Genomic DNA, 18,697 nt, shown 5'->3' with positions numbered 1-18,697 from the left:
ATGGTAATAGAACCCTCAAATTTAGCTGGGCACATGGTCTTCCAGAATAAAAACTACATTTCCCAGCCTCCTTTGCAGCCATGTGTGGTCATGAGACCAAGTTCTGGCCAATGGGATACAAGTGGAGGTGCCAGGCGGCAATATATCATGCTCTTCCTGCCCTTTCTCTTCTTCCTCCATCCTGCTGCTTAGAAAGTGGACATGGGGTGAACTGTCCTGGACACGCAGAAAAGGGCCATACCCCAGGGAGGGTGGAGCAAGAAGAGAAGAGAAGCCTGCATCCCTGACATCAGCACCTGCCCAGGACCACTAACTCCAGGCTGATTGAGATAGTTTGTACCCCGTTTAAGCCACCTTTATTTTGAGTTTCTGGCACCAGAGCCAAACTAAACCTTACCCAATAAACCGACTCCACTAGATGAAGACATAAGTGTCTCCAAACAGGTGTTATCAGATTCAAGAGTTCAGGTCTGCATGAATTAAGCTCAATAATAGGATGACGTGTACTCAATACATCTGATGCAAACTTAGGCCACGTTAATGGAAGCATAGATTTTTCAACGAAGGGAGGGCATCTGATGTAGTCCATACTGGCTTCCTTCTCATTTTATGGACTTCGACCAGCTGGAGTTCATCAAAGTCAGCATCTGGATGGAACCAAAGGCACTGGAGGAACCAGGGATGCTTGGCCTGAAGGATTCTCAAAAGTGCCTAGCAGAGCCCTGCAAAGGCTGCCAAGAGGAGAGTCAGTGGTGGGAAGGAAAGGCCAGGGCCTGGGAGGCAGAGGACACAGGCTGGCATCCTGGGACAGGCTGAGGAAATGCAAGGAAAGGCAAGGGGCAAGGTCGCTGCCCATGGGCCACTCACTTCCATCAAGGCAAGTCAGGGGCCATGTGTGTGAGTCAGGCCCTCCTGCCCCACAACCATGTCCCCCACCGACCTGCAGTGACAGAGTCTGCCAGGCCACGAGTGGAGAAAGATCTGCTGCATTGGGCCCAGGGGCCCCAAGGAATGTAGCCCCCATCAGAGAGGAAGACTGCTCAGGAGCGGGGGCACCTCTTTAACACCTCGAGTTCTCATGGACCCTGTCCCCACACACCCCGTAGGTTCACTGTCTGCCGAGGGATGCAAAGTCTGGTGTGTGCAACCCTGCCCCCGGGGTAGGAATACTGCCTCGGGTCATAGCAGGGACCAGGTGTCCCAGCCTCAGTTTCTAGGCCATGAAATTTAAAACCACCTCTTACCTTGCCTGGGTTTTCTCATCTCTCAATGGGGTTTAATAAAGGGTAACCCAAAGATCAACATAAGAAGAGAGATGGTGCCTGTAAGCCCCAGCATGACGTTCATGAGCTGATGCTTCTCTCCTGCCCGGCAGGAGGGGCTCACAGCTGAGGCGTGACAGTGCTGGGGGCTCCATGGGAGGAAGGAGACAGCCTTTGCCGACTTTACCATTCTGCTCAAGACCCAACCTCTTAGCTTTCCACTCAGGGCCTATTTTTTGCCAGCCCTTCTCCTGTGTCCTTCTCTTCAGACACCCAGGGAAGGGAAGCCACGCCTGGAGCAGGGGGAACCTGGAGGGGCCACTTAGCCTGTTCACAGGCCAAGGCCTACCGAGGCAGGACTGTACGAGGCAGGCCTCCTCCGAGAAAACTCCAGACTTGGGAAAGTCAAAAGCCCCACCCCCCCAGAGGTGGTGACTCTGTAGGGCTGGAAAAATCTGTGTTTTAACAAAGTTCCAGATGATTCTTACTTGGTGTAGACTCTAGAGTTTGAAGGCTCCTTGGCCAGGTGATGCCCCAGATCTCTCACAGCACGGATGGTGTGCATCCCGCCAGGCTCCATGGGTCTACAGACCCGCCCACCTGCCGGGACATCCCTCTCCAGCACGTGGCCGGATCGGGCAGCTCCCGGGCCTCTGGGCTCAGCGCTGCTGGTGCCTTCCGTGATTTATGGCTGAGACTCCCACACACACTCCAGGAACAGGAGAACCCAGCACACTATTCACAAATTAAATCCAGCCCTCCTCTCCTCCCAGGTAGTGGGCCCATCTGATGATAGAAGAGCTTATGATCAGCTGTCATCAAATTAATCTCAATGTCAGAGAAATAATAGCAGCCGTAAATAAGACTGAGTGTGCCCGGCTCGCCAGCTTGCTAGGGCACTTTATAAAACAGGGCAGCGCCATTCATACCGCACGGTGTGTTTAATTCCCCAAGCCACCTGCGCAGAGGCTGAGCACCGGCTGAGGAGTCTCCCAGGTGTCAGGACCAGCACCCAGGGTGGCGGGTGGAAACCCCAGCCGAGCAGGGCTGCTGGCCGTTTCCTGGCCCCACTGCTTCTTCTTCCACCTCTGCCCAAACTGTCCTCATAACCGCTGCCAGGGTTCTCAGGGTTGAGGGGCCACCAGCCGTGCTCAGTCCTCCCCGCGCCCCTCACGCGGCCTCCCACCTGGGTGCCCTCCCCTTTCTCACCTCTTACTGACAGGGACCTCAGCCTTCAACACCAGCTCTAGGCCCACCTCCTCCACAAAGCCCACCAGGCCACATAGCATCCCAAAGGAGCTGGGCGATGTTTGTCTCATGCATCACCAGGCAGCTATAGCAGATACCATGGCAAATCAGGGGTGCCCCCCTCAGTAGCCCACACAGGCCACTGCCCCTCCCAGGCCGCAACAAGGGCTCATGGAGACAGTGGAGCCCTGAGGACGGTGACAACTGGGGGTCACAGGCTCTGCTGGGGCACGTGGCCATGCGCAAACTCGGTGGCGTTATCCTGGCTCAAGGCTTGTTGGAATATTAATTTTGTGAATCCAGTGATGGTGTCCACCTCATGGGGTTCAGGAGGCATGTCAGTGGAAAGAAGGGGAAGTGGACATTTAAGTTGTATCTCCAGAGATAACGTGCGTGGGTATCATGGTGTCGCCGTGTATACTCACATGTGTGAGCAGCAAGTGGCTGTGTGCATCTATTGTCACCTGTGCATGTGACTGTGTAATGTTCTGTGTGTACAGATATTTATGAGTGTCGATGAGTGGACTGCTGACGTCACGCAGGTGTGTGGCCTGTGTGTGAGTGTGTAAATGTGTATGACTCGGGGACTGTGTACAGATGGGCATGTGTCAGCCTGAGCATCCAGGTGCACAATTATGTGCACATCACGTGCTAGACGGGTCGTGTGCAGTGTGTCAAACGCAGCTGTGGGTTCCGGGGAACAGGGGTTCACAGGTGGGTAGGGAGAAAGCCCAACCCGAGGAACATGGGCAAGGTCATAAATGTAAGAAGGTGGGAGGAAGTCCTGAGCAGAGTCGGGTACAAGTCCCTCCAGTGGCCAGGAGCTCCCTCCAGGGCCACCTCGGCTCCCTGGCTGCTGGCAGAGCTTCCCCAGCTAGCCTGCAAGGGTGGCACTGGGAGTGAGTGACCGGCTCCCCACTGACCTTCTGATCTTAGAGTATTCTCTCGAGTAGGTAAGGATGGCACTCCCGGGAGGAAGACTGGGCTGGAGGGGGTGGGTACTTTGAGACAAGCAGTCACCTACTGATGAGCCATCTTTTGCAGCCTTTTTCTCAGTCTCCATTTCCCCTCAGTATAAGGAGTTGCTTTTAGCCAGTCTTGAGCTAGATGACCTGGCTCCCAGGCCAGCATTTGCCAAACTGTGCTCCATGTTCAAGACATATTTCTAGGAGTCACACACACACACACACAAACACAGACACACACACAAACACACACAGAGTTCTATGTTCAGATAGTTTGGGGAAATGCTACTGAAGCAGAACCAAAAGGGGGTTCTTTATTACAGGACTTATCAGAGCCTTTAATAAGCTAATAGACATAAGACAGGGGTATAGTGTGTAGCATTTTTTCAAATTGTTGGAACACATAATCTTTTTGCATAAACAGCTTTTAACAGCTCAAGAGGTCCCAGGATTTGGTTGGACAGTGTGTTCGGAAATGCTGCCCCAGACCCCTGCTTCAAGGGTCAGCTCAATCCCCACATTCTCCAGGTCTCCCAGATACCACGTTCCCCTCCCCTTCCCCTCCTCTGAACTGCTCCATCTCAGCAGTAGACCATGATAACATTATTATTATTATTATTATTATTATTATTATTATTATGCCCCATTATTATTATTCTGGGGGTCTGTCAGGATTCCAGCTTGTTTTCTGGACCTTCAAAGGCATCGCCCAGGTCTCACCCTCAGCCCTTATTTCATACCGGACATACCAGAGCTCCGCGTAGACCGTGTGCACTTCATTCTTGACAAAGGCCAATCAGCCACCAGCAATGCCGATTAGCAGGCAACACTGATATGGTGACAATTCCGAGTGACAAGGGCCCAGCTGCCCCACAGGACATTAGCCTCCTCCCACGTCCCCTCTGCAGTACTCTGCTCCTCAGCCCACCCTATGCCTTGCAGTCCTTGTGCCCTGCAGCCCCTCTGCCTGCAACACCCTGCTCCCCAACTCCCCCTGGCCAGCCCCACGCATCTTTTAAGACTCAGCTCAGCCTGAGCTCCTCCTGAGAGAGCACACAGCATGTACCTTGAACCACACTTTCTTGATTGTTCAAGTGTCTGTTTCCCACGGGACGACACCCTTAGGGCAGTTAAAGTGCTTAGGAGAGCACCTGGCACAGAGCAAGTGCTATGTGAGCATTTGCTGATACTCATGTTGTTGTATTGTCGTCGTGCCTCCAGTGCCTGCAGGGCACCTGGTCGAATGCCGACACAAGGTACACATCTGTGTGGTCAGAGATCAAATCTGAGCCTCATTATAACCCTGTTGCAGGGGTTACTAGGATTGTCCCAATTTTACAGATGAGAACACTGAGACTCAGCGAAGTTTTTCCCCTACGCTTTGTTCCCCTTACCAAATTCAAAGTGCCTCCTAGGAGCAGTCAGGGGATCCTGTACGTGGCAACTACCTAGCAGGTAGCCGCGTATAACAATAAGCGTAGCCCCGTGCTCTGTGCCAGGTGTCATGGTGGGTGCTTTCTATCCACCGTCTCATTTGACTCTCACTCAGCCTGGCAGGTAAGAACAGTACCCAGTTCTGCAGGGAGAAGACCCAGTGCCTGAGAGGGTTGCCCACTTCAGAGGAGGTCACAAACCCTCAGCTCCTCCAGGCAGCATCCCACTCTGTGTGGCCCTCCCAAGGGGTGGCACGTGGACCCATGGGAGCACTCAGGCAGTCCAGCTAGGCAGAGGGGTGGGAGGAGGCAGGGGATCACAGGGGAAATGGCTGGGGCTGGGGGAGAGCAGGGAAGAAGGGGACTAGCGTGGGTGGGATGACAATGAAATGAGAGGGCCCGATGCTCCAGAAAAGAAAAAGAAAAATCAGACAAGGTAACAGCCACAGGACTCTGAACATTCACCTCTTGGATCAGATCTGGGCCTATGTGGGAGAGGGGCAGAGGGCAGGCAGACCTGATAGCTCCCCCAGGCAGCAAGCTGCAGATCACTCCCTCCTTGGGGAGCAGCTCCAGTTCTGTCTTCTCCAGGAGGCCCTCCTGACTTACCAGGCCTCAGTGACTTCCCATCCCGGGCACCAACCCTGGCCAGCTGCTCCAGGCTGGGCCATACTTTCCAGCCAGCATGACCATCGGCCTGGCCCTCAGTGTAGCCCAATCTGCATTCTCCACCCCACTCCAGGGGTGCTCGGGGGTCTCCCCAGCGAGGCTGTGGGCCAGACGCTATCTGTGCCTCGGTTGCTCACAGCCCAAAGTAGAGTCTCAGTAACTGCTTACCCAGTGAAGCTGAAACATGCCAGTTCTTGTCTGTTCCCTTTGCACTCCCTTTGGACCCCTTAGACTGTTCCAGGCCCAAACAAACAGGGATGTGTGTTCAGAGGGCATGGGGTGAGTGAGGAGCTGAGAATGAACACCTTTTGCTAAGCACTTCCCAGAGGTCCGTGTGCTTGTACTTTAAATGCATCATAACTCTCTTTCACCCTCACCTCCCCATGACACTAGTATTAATAGCAATTATCTCCATTTTTTTCTGATGAAGAGACTGAGGCTCAGAGAGGTCCAAAGTCACCCAAAGTAGGTGGCAAGACCAGGTTTGAACCCTCCCTGAGGCCAAAACCTGTGCTTTCCTTGCTACCGCTTAATCTCCCCCACCGTCCTGGAGGGGGCCCAGCAAGCACAGCTTGGCCCTGCCTGGGAACAGGCCTCAAGGTCAAGGGGGCCCTGAGTTTCTGTTGGGGGTAATGAAGAAGTTTTGGAAGTAGAGAGTGGTAATGGTGGCACAACATGATGGATGTACTCAATGTCACTGAAGTGTACACTATAAAATGGTTAAAATGGCAAATTTTATGCTATGTATATTTTATCACTGTAAAAAAAAAAAAAAAAAAAAAAGAGTCCTTACAGTATCATGGGCAGCCCTCTGCTGAGTGTCCCCCACAGGAAGGCCCTCCTCCCACACCAGTTCATGGGGTTGTCTCCGTCTGCTGCCCTCTCCTCTCAGACCGTGGCTCCCACTCCTGGCCTTGGCTCTGCAGACTAGGAGTATATGTGAATCGGCCACCATGTTGAAATGCCACCCTTCTCCCTCTGCCCAGTTAAACCCCATGCTGTCTTCAGCCTTGCCCAGTCCTGTCCCCCACAAAATGCCCCTTGACCATCCTGCTGGAGTTACTGGAGCTTGGGCCGCCTCCAGCTGGCCTAGAGTCAAGACCCGAGAAGAGCGCTGGCCCTCGGGGTCAAGCGGCCCGGGTCCCAGTCCTGACCAGGCCCCTTGGGAGCTGGCTTAGCTACTCCAGCCTCTGGACAGGCTTGGGTTCCCACTTCTGCAAAGAGGAGGCCTTGGATTACCCAGGAGCACCCCTCACACTCTTCCCCAGGAGGGCCCAAATGTCAGAGGGGTGTGAAACGACCCCAGCCCCCCAGCCGTAGGGGTATGGACTGGCCTGGAGTGCGTGAATGCAATATGTCATTAAAGTCCTATGTTTTCACTCAAAAGTCCATGCAAAATTTGTAACTGGTGGCATAAGAGTTCCTTGCTTAGTTTAATATAAAGATCTCCTTTTATCCAAATTTAGTAAGAAAACTGAAAACCACGCTGTGTTTATTCTGTGGTGTAGCAAGGCCCTTTTTTTGACCCAAGTCAAGGGTTCTGCCCTTTGTCCGTTGCACACCTGTCCAGTCTCCCGTCTAGTCTGGTGGGCAAGCCAGACCCACCCACCCAGGCGAACACAAGGCAGGACTCTGCAGGCACCGGCACAGACTTAGCAAGTACCCAAGAGATGGGTGCTTCCTGCTGAGAAGTGAGGCTCAGTGACCAGACAGTGCGTCTCTAACTTCCTCCTCCTACCCTCTATCCTTTTCACTCCTTCCTTCCTCCGCCTCTCTCCTGCGGGAAGCTTGGGCTGGGGGGGACCCTTCAGGATGGGATGGGGATGGGCTGGGCAAACACCGTCCCAGGTTCATGTCTGGGCTCCTCCTCCGCCTACGCCATCACACTCCCAGCTCACCTGCTCAGGTGGGAGCTCATGACTGTGGCTCCCTTTATGCCCACGTGACCTCTCTTCCCCTCCCGCCTCCTGCAGCCCCATTCCTCCTGGTGGGGAGAAGGCTGGATTCCGCAGGTGCCAGAGGGCCCAAGCTGCCTCTCGGGGCCTCCTACTACCTACCTTCCCCTCCCCCTCCAGCTCCGGCTGTGGCTCTGTGGCCGCCCTGCTTCCTGGCACCGCTGCCTGGGAGCCTCAGTTTCTCCTCAGCCAAAAGCAGTCAGGCAAGAGCCGCCTCCCAGGCCCAGCTTCCCTGTGGACCAGCTGACTGAACTCCTCTCATGCCTGACTCCCTCCTATGCCCCGAGGGACTTGAGTCCACCAAAGGTGAAGCCAAGGTTGGGCCTACCCACCCTGGTGTCCAAGAGGGGCTCTGGCCACCACCAACTGAACCAGGGCCAAAGTCTTGTCCAGCTACCTCTTCTGGCTCCCTCCCTCAGTACCAAGTGAGGCACACATGCCGCTGGGCCAGGGGTGACCAGCAGTTCAGGGAGCCTCGAGGGAGGGAACCGGCCCGTGGACCCAGGTCTTTCCATCACTGCCTCCCCATCCCCAGAATTGGACCTCTCAGCTCTGGTTGGCAGGGCCGTGCTGGCGGAGGAGTAGGCCCGCCCAGGCCAGCTCCCCTTCCAGGGAGTGCCAGGGAGACTGAGGGCCCCACAGGAAGGGCCACCCCTTGGCGGAGGGAAGCCTGGTGCCCCCAGCCCCGGCCGGGTGGCCACAATCACCCATTAGCACCCTCAGAGTCATTGTTGTAGGAGGCAGCACGATGGTCCTGGGGGCAGGCAGCATGGAAGGGCCCCTGAGCAATGGGGAGGGGGTGGCCTGGAGGCCCTGGCAGATGCGGGGAGGAGCGCTGGAGCCAAGCAAACAGGCTGTGGGGGTAGGGGGAGCCCTGAGCGGGCCTCCACCCCCTTCTCTCCCACTCGCAGCCCCAGAGAAGGAACAGCAGCTGCTCCAAAGCTTCCTGCCCTTCCTTGAGACAGGTGCTGGCTGAGTCCTCACTTCCTCCCAGCCTCGGAGAGCTCCTCCACCCCCTCTCCTCCCCGCAGGCTGGTGCTGAGTCAGCAGCCGCCACTTCCTCTCCTCCACTCCACTGCGTCCCCACCTCCTGGGAGGCGCAGCTGAGCCCTTCCACGTGGGCGACTTCCCGGAGGGCTGACTCCCCTGCTGCCCCGAAGTGGCACACCTCAGGGGGAGGTTTAAAGGAAAGGATGGCAAGAGGAAGCAACGACACCCCAGGGAAGTTCTTGCTCACAAGCCGAACGAGAGCAGCAGCCCAGGAAGCAGGATGGAGCCCAGGCTCAGGACTCCCAGCGGGAGAGCTCACGGCCGGGAGTCCCTGCTGCCCCCCTGTCCCTCCAAGGGCGGCCGGTGGGAGGGCAGGTGCCTATCTACTGAGCACCAAACTTCATGGCTGCTGCCCAGTGAAAAGGCCGAAAGACAATGGAAATGTAAGTTACTCTCATCAAGAGGAAATCACAGCTTTTTAGAGCAGGAAGGGGCAATTAGGGGCAATTATCTCCTTTGGCAGATAGGAGGTACAGACCCAGAGCAGTCAGACTCGCCAGCATGTCACACGGGGGGTTACTGGCAGGGCAGCCTCAAAGCAGGGCTGCGCCCACCATCCTGCACAGCCTGTCTGAGCACTACCTCCTGAATAATGGGCCATTATTGTTACTGTTGTCTCTGGCTGGCTTCTTCCTTCTTTTCATGTGTATTACTTCACGTGACAAGTCCTGTAAGGCAGAAACAATGGACCCATCGTCCCCATTTGACCGATGGGGGAACTGAGACCCCATGAAGGAAGCAGACTTGCTCAAGATCACAGTGGACGTTTGTAGCAGAACAAAGACCAGAACCCAGATCTCAGAAGAATTTATCCAAATCTTCCTTCCCCCCACCCTCTTTCCTGCCCTTCCTTCCCCCTCTTTGGGCCCATTGATGGAAGGGGCTGATGGTGAGCAGAGAGGCCTGGAAGCTGTCAGATTCCACTAACCCCCTACCCGCCAGTGGCCAAACATCAGCCCGTGGGAGGTCACAGGTAGACCAGCAGGAGTGGCCCGTGACCCAGGGCCATTGGGTGCCTCACAAACCACCAAGCCCGAACGCAGAGCCACCATTCAAGTGGAATATGGTGAAGCCATTCAAAGTGATGCTGGTGAAAACAGCTTAGCAAAACATGAAAAGGCTTCTGATATGTTAAATTTGAAAAACTGGAGAATGCAGAAGCATATATTACTGTTTACAGCTCTACAAAAAAGACGTATATGAGTATGAACAAAAATGTGGAAGGCCTTTCACTAAAGTGATCACAGAGAGGTGGACTCCTAAGAGATTTTTTTCCTTTTGGTCTATTTTCTAAACTTTCCACAATGTGATTCTACTACCTGATGATATAACATAGACAGAATCTGCGAAGGCATCGCAATGACCTAAGGAAGCTTGGGAAATGTGCTCATGACTTGGGAGCCAAAGTCCTCAAAGGGCGACACCTGGTTATTTAGGTGGCAATCAGAGCAGAGTGCCCCCCAGTTAAGCCGGCCAGGCCTCCTCCGAGCCAGAGTCTGCAGGCTGAAGGACTCACCACGGAGTTCCAGCCCCTGCTCATTCCTACCCAGGGGTCTCTCTGGTCCACTATGCACCTTCCCTGGCTCTCAGCCTCCCCTTCCAGGAGGAGAGCTCGAGGTTGGGGACTTGACCTGCCTCACAGCATGGTCATCTGCGAGCTGGACAGAGACCTCTCCCAATGCGGACAAATTGATGCCCCCAGACATGGAGGAAAAGCAGGGATTCCTTTCCAATGCTTGTCTTGGTTTCCAGAGGTTTCCTAACAGTGTACAGGCCATGGAGGCAGTGCAGGGAACCACAGCCGGCCGGCTAGTCACCTGGTATCCACTTCTGGCTCAGCCATTTCCTAGCTGGGGGTGGGCAGGGATGGACTTTCCCCACCCTTGGCCTCAGTTGCCTCCTCTGGCCCCCAATTACCTCCTCCCGGGCTGTGTTGAGGAGGAAATAAGATAACAGAAGAGAAAGAGCTTTGAATTAGGGAAAATCCACTCTCTGCAGACAGGACGAATCCTGAAGTCGGAGCCCGGGCCCCCCCTCTCACGCCCTGCCCTTGTCCCCAGCTGCCAAACCCCTGCCCCATCCTTCTCCCCGACTCTGCTATCCTCCTCACGTGGGGAGGGCCGACCTTTTCTGCAAAACTGTGGAGGCAGTGATCCTGCCACCTGCCGGCCTTGGGGTTCTCTTTGCTCAAGAAGGGTGAAGTTTGATAAAAGTTGTTCCAACTGAGATACGGGGGCACAGCTCCCTGAGGGGGTCAGTGTCGGCAGAGAGGTTGCTGAAAGTGTGACCTGCATAACTAAAGATGCATCTGTATAGCCAAATAAGGCACGGAGGGAGAGTTTTTTGAGCGTGTGTCATGTAAATATGATACATTTTTATCATCAAAATTAATTTTCTACTCCATCCGGGTACTAGAAGTCTCAAATCCCAGGACATTGCCATGGTCCCCTTCCCTCTGCCACTTTCTGCACCGCAAATTCTATTTATCTGCATGCTGAACTAACCTATCCCCCAAATTGACTGTTCCTCCCATCTTCCCTGTTTGTCTTCATGGTCTTACATTTTCCCAGGCACCCCCAGAACTCCCACCCCTGAGCCCCTCCCCATTGACTCAGTTCTGCTCACTTCCTCCTATGGGAAGGCCCCTCTTGCAAGCCCTCCTCCCCCGGAGCCCTGGTTTGGGCTTCCAACAGCCCTGGATGCCCACCACGGCCTCCTCCCCGGCTCAGCCCCCTGGGCTCACCCCCTGTCATCAGTTGCCAGAATAAGAAGTTGTTGAAGCACCACTCTCCCAAGACAGCCCCCAGTGGCTAAAGGAGCAAGTCCAAACTCTGCCGGAGCTTCCAGAGTTCTTCAGAAACTGACTTCAAAACATCTTCCAGCCTTTTCTCCCTTATTCTCCCAACCTCATGTTGCTTATCCCCTGGAGTTGTGCTCTCAGGAGAACCATTCAAAGACAGGACAATGGTCTCAGTGCCTCCCGAAGATGTGCAAGGCAACAGGTCTGCACACATACCCCGAGACACACACACACAGACACACACACACACACACACACACACCCCTCCTCATAAGCACTTTCTGTTCTTGGCAAATCAGCAGAGCTACTTGGCCTTGGCCAAAGTCTCACTCCATTCCGGTCCCCGCCTGGAGCTCTCGCTCCTCTTCCTCCTGTATACATACCAACCTTTGAGGCACATCTCAACCCCACTTCCTCAGCAAGTCATCCCTGACTTTATTTGATCCCTTGGCCAGTAAATTCCTACAGGTGTGGGGGGATGGGGGCAGCCACCTAGCATGCCCTAGGCACCCGCTCCGTGCCAGGTGCCTTTGAAAAGTCTGCACACCACACACCCTATCAGGTAGGTATAATGATAGGCATTGTTTAGATGATGCTCAGAGCAGTGGCCTAAGTTCACCCTTCCCAGTCAAGACTGGCGTAGGACTCAACCACTGGACTGCTCCAAGCTCCTCCCACCTCAGGTCAGGACGTTCTTGCCATCCGTTTGGGTGCTGTGGCACAGAACATCTCAGCGTCTGGTTTGCTAAGCATTCATCTTCCAGCCTCAGCATAAGTCTCAGGAGGGCAGGCACCCAGGTCCTACACTGCTTCACTTGGCCCCAAGTAGGAATTCAATGAACACTCATTAACTAAATGAACAAAGAAGTGAGTCAGTGAATACATGAAAATACAGGCATTGCAAGTGGTTCGGCTGTGGGGTTCTGAATGTTTGCTTTTAGTTTTTAAATCATCCAGAAAATCTGAGCCTCTCTAAGGTAAGCTTTCCCCTCTGATTCTCTTAGAAATATATTGGTTCATCTGTGGCCAAACCATACCATACTAACAAAAACTAATTCACATTCATATTATGTTAAGCCAGGAATTTTTAAAGAGCTATTTAGATTCAAAGAGAAACCAAGGCACAAGTGTCTTGCACATTTGAGCAACCGTGGTCAGCTAGGACTGAGACATCCAAAGCACTCCCTGAGTCGGAGTCAAGGGCCTGTGTCTCCTGGCCAGGAAAGGGGTTTCACATTGCACTTGGATCCAGCACAGAGCTGTTGCTTCCCTAGCCCAGAAAAGCATTAAGGTTTCCAATGGACACCCCAGGCTGCTTATTTAAAGATGGGAAGGACATAGTGGGTAGGGCAGGAAGTGAGCAAACTACGAAAGGAAGAGAGGTGAGAGGTAGCCCAGTCTCTGTTATCAGCATATTAGGGCATGGAGACTCTTGGTGGTCTTTTCCCCTAACCTTGAGTGATTAATAGTATTTGCTGATTTATGAGAAACTATTATTCAAGTAAGCTCCTCAATTAGGTGGACCTTATCTGGTGCTAGTTTCAGGAAAGAAGTTCTCTTATTCAAAAGGAAAAGCCATAAACAAGAACTATGTTCCATCTTATTACAAAGTTCGGTGTAGGATCTATGGAGCAGAAGACTTTTCCAAAATCTTTTAGAGTTAAACTTTATTACAACAGGTACACATCTGTTGGCTGAGAGAGTAGATATAAAGTACACTGGCTTTGTAATGACTGGATCATCCAGTCAGAGGAAAAGCCTCCTTCAGATAAATATGTTTATTCTGACAATCTGGATGAAAACATAGTATGCATTTGATAAATTGCTAAAACATGACTTCCCACTAACCCACTAACTTTCTTTGTTATTACTAGGTTACTAAAGCATCCTCAAAACGTATTGACCAAATAATTCCAACATACATAACATTCACTTAAAGAAATAAAATCTTAGAGTTGCTTAATAGCAATCTAATGAACTACTGCTCTCTAGGACAAAAATGACAGCAATCACCTGAGTTGGGGTAGTTTTCCTTATTGTTGAGGTTGGTTGGAAGATGGTTTATTTTGCTTTCTCAAACTAGGAACAAAATTAAACATTTCATTAGAACCAAAATAAAATGAGAAGGAGAGGAGAAGAAGGAGGGGGAGAAACAAAATCCTTGAAGAATTGCATATCCCTTCTTACAAAAACTACAACATGAGCCTCTGCTGGGAACTTGCATGTGTGTCCATGTGTCACAGTAAATCAGCTCAGCTTTCCCTTCTGGGCTGGAGAGAGCATGAGAACAAAGGGCCAGAGCAGAAAGGGCAGCCATGGGGGGAGAGGAGAGCCGCACCAAGCCACAAAGAAGGCAAGGAAGCGCTGTGGTCAGGCAGGGGTGCGCCTGCCTGGGAAAGGAACGCTGGCAGGGGGCAGAGGCGGGCCAGGAGACAGCCCACAGGAGCGAGGAGGAAGCACGTTGGCCCAAGGAAGAGCGGCTCCAGAACGATGACCCTTTGAAGGAACCGTGAATTTCTTTAATCAACTAATTTCCGTGGTGACTAAAACGCCTCATTTGTCAAGGCTTGTTCTGAGCTGAAATTGAATAGGTGTAATTGACAAATGCTTGAATTTGGGTTCCACTCTGGGGAAAAAAAACCTCTCCACTGGCTCCTCAAATATAATTATGGAAAAAAGACATATTTTAAGGGCTCTTCTTCCAATTGAATTTGGGGTAAGGTCATGACTTCCCTCCTGATCTCCCCAACACACTCTGACAATGGCAGAGACCTGGCTTTCTTTCTCAGGACGGGCACTACAGCCACAGATGAGGCAGCTGCCAGGAAACTAGGCTGTAATCAGCTTTAACTGGCTCACAGCCTACAGAGGGCACAGATCCTCTTATTCCTACAGTAACAGGTCAGGCTGCTGGCCCTGGGATGAAGGTGGGAGTGGTCTGAGTTGGTTTCTGTTTCAAACATCTTCCTTATGCAGGATCTCAATGTAAAACTTACATCACAGGTCCCAACAATTTAAATATGCACACAGAAGAGGGTACTTTAAAATTCCACATCATGGCTTCAACTGCATGTAACATGTCACCCCCAGCATGACTTATAAGGACAGTAAATCAATAAAACAGTAAAAAGAAAAGTTAAAACACAACTGAAAATGGGTTTTTCAGGCGAGTCTGAAATGCTACAAGATTGCTAGTTAAGAACAGTATCCCTTTTCTCAACCTAAGTGTTACAGCCCCATCTCTTCACCAGCATCATAAACTGAGTGCCCATGTAACTTGGAAACTGAAATGAAATGTGGAGGCTATTGGGTGGGTACACAGGTAGCCAAAGATAGGAGTTCCTTCTATGCAGTAGAGCTATTTTGGTGTGACAGGACAACTGACCCACCCCCGCATTGCCCCAGACATCTACTGTAGAAAGATATGGACTAGATGAGATTAAAGTCACCATATCTGTACCACAAAACAAAACAAAACAAAACAAAAGTTAAAAAAAAAAAAAACCAGAAGGCATTCACTCAAATCTTACAATGGGAGGTGGGAGTGGTGGGTGGGTGGGTGAGGGTGGGGATAGAAAAGCAAGGGGGAAAATCTAAACAGCAGGATACAACAATAAATGGGAAAACAGCAAGAGAAAAAGCACACTAGGTTAATATAGGAAACTAGTTCTTTATTGAGAGATTGTATATTAGTATTAGTGGATTCTGTGTGTAACAATGTCGTCATGCACACGATACAAAAAAAAAAAGGCTGGGCCCACCATGCTTCGGAAGGGCAACAGAACAAAAGCAGCATACAATGAGCAGATGGCCCGGGCTACACGAGCACAGTACGTTTCAGCAGGGTAACATCTCTAACCGAGCGCTGTACATTGTCAACTGGGGGATGTAAAAAAATACAGATCATGCTTTAGTTTTAGTACAAGAAAAGGTGAAAAAGATACACAACCGAAAGGATATTTGATACAGAAAAAATTACCCACAAAATAAGAACAGGAAGTAATTCAGCACAGCAGAACACGCTATCCCTGTTTAATGGAAAACCATTTTGCTGGGGATCCTTTTTCTTTTCTTTTCTTTTTTCTCTTCTCTTTCTTTTCAGATTGCCAAATGGCAATCTGGGGAGGCCACTTGGGACTTTATTTTGGAAGGGCCCTCGAAGTAGGGGCCTTATTCTTTATTGCTGCTGTTTTGTTTCAGTTTTCAAGCAGGTCTGGCCAGCGAGGCAGCAGAAGGGAGCCGGCTGTTAAAGGGGCAGCTCTGAGGGTCAGGGCGGATGTCCAAAGATGCTCTTGACATTGTACAATTAAACAATTAAGACACCATGGCTATGGCTCCCCCTTAAGTCAAGGACCTTGCTACACCAAATTTTCAGGGTAGCAGCAACTGTCATTTCATCAAAATTTTTCATATCTATATTTATTATTTTTTGCCTCTGACTAATTGTAATCTCTTCACTTATGCCTGGGTGCTACCAGGAAGCTAGCTGATGGCCACCCAGATAAGTGGGAAATGGGGTGCTACAGCCTCCAAGCCAAGGCAAAAGGAATCCACTTAACAGGGATTTACAGTGCAATGTACTCGGCTAAACAAGATGAGATACAAAAATGGTTATTTCTCTACATCTATTCTGAAATGGCCTACATCCTATACTACTACAATGGAAACTAAAAGGAACAGATTTAAGCTGGCAAGCTATCTAATAGTTTTACAAGAAGATTGTGGTTTAGGACCTTGTTGAGTTAAGCATTAGTATCCTCTATCGGAAGGTCATGAATTCTTACCACATTGTGCTAAATTTTACTCACAGCCCAATAAACCCTCAGCCCTTGAATTTCCTATGGGCGTGTTTGCCATGGAAGTAAACTTTGACTGACTGGCAGAATTTGTTTTCTTGGGTGTTTTTTTTTTTTTTTGAGGGGGGGGTGTATTAAAAATAAAATTTAAAGGCAGCTGAGCAATTTGAATTTCAAAACATGGAATCAGCATCCTGCAATGGTATTTAGAGATTGGTGGTATTAATGAGGATGATAATGATTTAATCAGGATAATTATACTTTCAGGCTCAACATCCTTCTTAATCATTTTTGAATTTCTGCCTAGTGTAATGTTCCACACCCGTTTTAAGAGGAAATGCCAAGTAATAAGATATAATTGTGTATTGGGGGAGGGGTTGGCATTTCAAGGGAGATCTCACCCAGCCCCCCCATTCCTATTCTTCACACACCCACTCCACCACCGCCCCCCACTGCTAGGCTGGCCTGAGATAGGGGATACTGCCGCTTAAATAGCAATGCCTTCCTCAGATGGAGACAGGAGATGGTTAAGAGGGGTGTCACAATACAGCTAAATGCGGAGGCAGAAGGGTCACAGCGCACACAGCAGCGAGTTGACCATTCACTGAGCTACACAATGAAGAAAAAAAAAGATTTGATAAATGCAGAATGTCATCATTCTATCATCACACGAAAAAACTGTGGTTCAAACAGGCCTAAGGGGGCCAACCTTGCCTTTTAGGTTCTGGGGAGAGGCTGGGGCTGGGGACAGCTGGGCTGAAAGAAGGAGGGCTGGGCTTTCATTCTCTTGCCCAGTCGGGCCCCTGGGGCGCACTAAAGCGCCGGCTTGCGACGCCACCCCCCACTCTGACTTGGTGGAGCAGCCCTGGCCGCAAAGGGAAGACATCATTCTGAGCTTGAGGGAGGGGGAGTGGGGGAGGGCCTCAGCCAGCAGGGATTTAAGCAGACGTGGAGTGGGAGAGGATAGCAGAAACATTTCCAAGAAGAGAAATGTGAGTCCAGAGGCAGAGTACAAAAAGAAAAAATAATAATAATGAATCTAAATGCATCTCGGATTTGCTTTGGGAGGTAGGAGTTTCTGATTAAAAGAAAATGAAAGAAATGTGAAGGGAGGAGAAGAGGGGAAAATCAAGCTATTGTTGTAGCAGAATGTAAGGGAAAGGGGATGTGGGGCAGGGGACCGTGCAAACACACCCCATATATCACAGTTAAAAACAAAGCCGGCGCCGGCCTGCTGCTTTGTCAACGCCTGCCTGGGGCAAAGGCCTGGCTTGGGGGCAGCGTCCCACCTCATCCTCACACACAGCGCAACAGCCAAGGGCCGGCACCCCGCTCTGGCCCGGCCCAGGGGTGCACAGCAGTGCACGTCTGACTCTCCGAGGCGCGCACACACTTGCACACACTCACATACACACACACACACACACAGCATCTTGAACCCATAAATGCAACTGTCATACAAAGACCATGGGGTGGGAGGGGTAGCACAAGGGCGATACACAAAAAGGGTTAAAGGGGAGGAAAAGATGGGACGGGAAATCGTGCAAGTGCCCACGAGAATGCGGGGGCTGGGGCATGGCATAGGGCAGATGGGAGATGCAGATGCCAGGTCCCAGCTAACCAGCCATCGGTATCAACGACCAAATGATGGAGAAACACAAACAAAAATGACACGAAACACACACACACCTCAAAAAAAAATCACAGGAAGCCAAGTACGCTTACACACACAAACACACGCGCGCGCGCACACACGCAGTCCTGTATCTCTCTCCGTCCTTCGATCACACAGGGCTAGGTATTGGGGGAAGGGGCTATGATTTGGGGGAACCGGTCCGCCGCAAAGAATAAATAGTGGGGCTGGGGAGGGAGGGAGGGAGGGACTCAAATCGCCAAATCCTAACTTCACTGCAAAAGCTCCCACGAGGGCAGCCACCTCCACACTGGGGGTCCCCCCAAAAGGGAGAGGGGAGAAGCCACCGCTCGCCCCGCGTCCTCGCGGGTGTGCCCTGAGCCCTCCGCCGCCCTCGGCGCCCGCCCCCACCCCGGTGCCCGCGGCGATCCACGCTCCGAAGCGGACCCCGAAAGGAAAAAGCGATACCTCTGTTTCGCACAGAGCCAAACACTGGAAGCACGAAATAGCCGACGTGGACCAGGACCATCCTGGCTCCTCGCGCGGCTGCGGCGGCGGCGGCGGCTGCGCGCGGGCCCTTTGTGGCGCGGCTCCGGGGCGCGGGCGCGGGCGGCGGCGGGGCTGCGGGAGCCGCCGGGGCGGGAGGCGGAGCGCGGGGCGCGGGCGGCGGTGGGGCGGCGGCTGGCGGGGAGACAGATGGCCCATGGAAAGGCTCCCTTCCCGGCCCCTCTCGACATTCAAAGGCGCTGGGGCCGCAGCTGCCGCCACACAAAGGCGCGCGCAGCCAATGGGAGCGGAGCGCAGCGCGGCGCGGCCTCGCCGGAACCGCGGGGGACAGCGGGGACCGCGGGAGCGCGGGTGGCGGGGGGAGGGAAGGAGGGGTGAC

The 18,697-nt window shown here is 52.2% G+C and overlaps 1 protein-coding gene across 1 annotated transcript in view; it reads right to left on the bottom strand.

The window, feature by feature from the left end:
- The window catches only part of ARK2C (arkadia (RNF111) C-terminal like ring finger ubiquitin ligase 2C), a 102,470-nt gene extending 84,130 nt beyond the window's left edge, over positions 1 to 18,340 (bottom strand). Inside the window, exon 1 of the mRNA XM_068563468.1 lies at positions 18,280 to 18,340. Within this exon, the coding sequence (XP_068419569.1) occupies positions 18,280 to 18,340 (61 nt within the window). The remainder of the gene's footprint in view (positions 1 to 18,279) is intronic.
- Between the last annotated feature and the right edge of the window lie 357 nt (positions 18,341 to 18,697).

This window comes from Eschrichtius robustus, chromosome 14 (assembly GCF_028021215.1).
Source record: "Eschrichtius robustus isolate mEscRob2 chromosome 14, mEscRob2.pri, whole genome shotgun sequence".
NCBI lineage: Eukaryota > Metazoa > Chordata > Mammalia > Artiodactyla > Eschrichtiidae > Eschrichtius > Eschrichtius robustus.
This window is presented reverse-complemented; position numbering and strand designations above follow the sequence as displayed.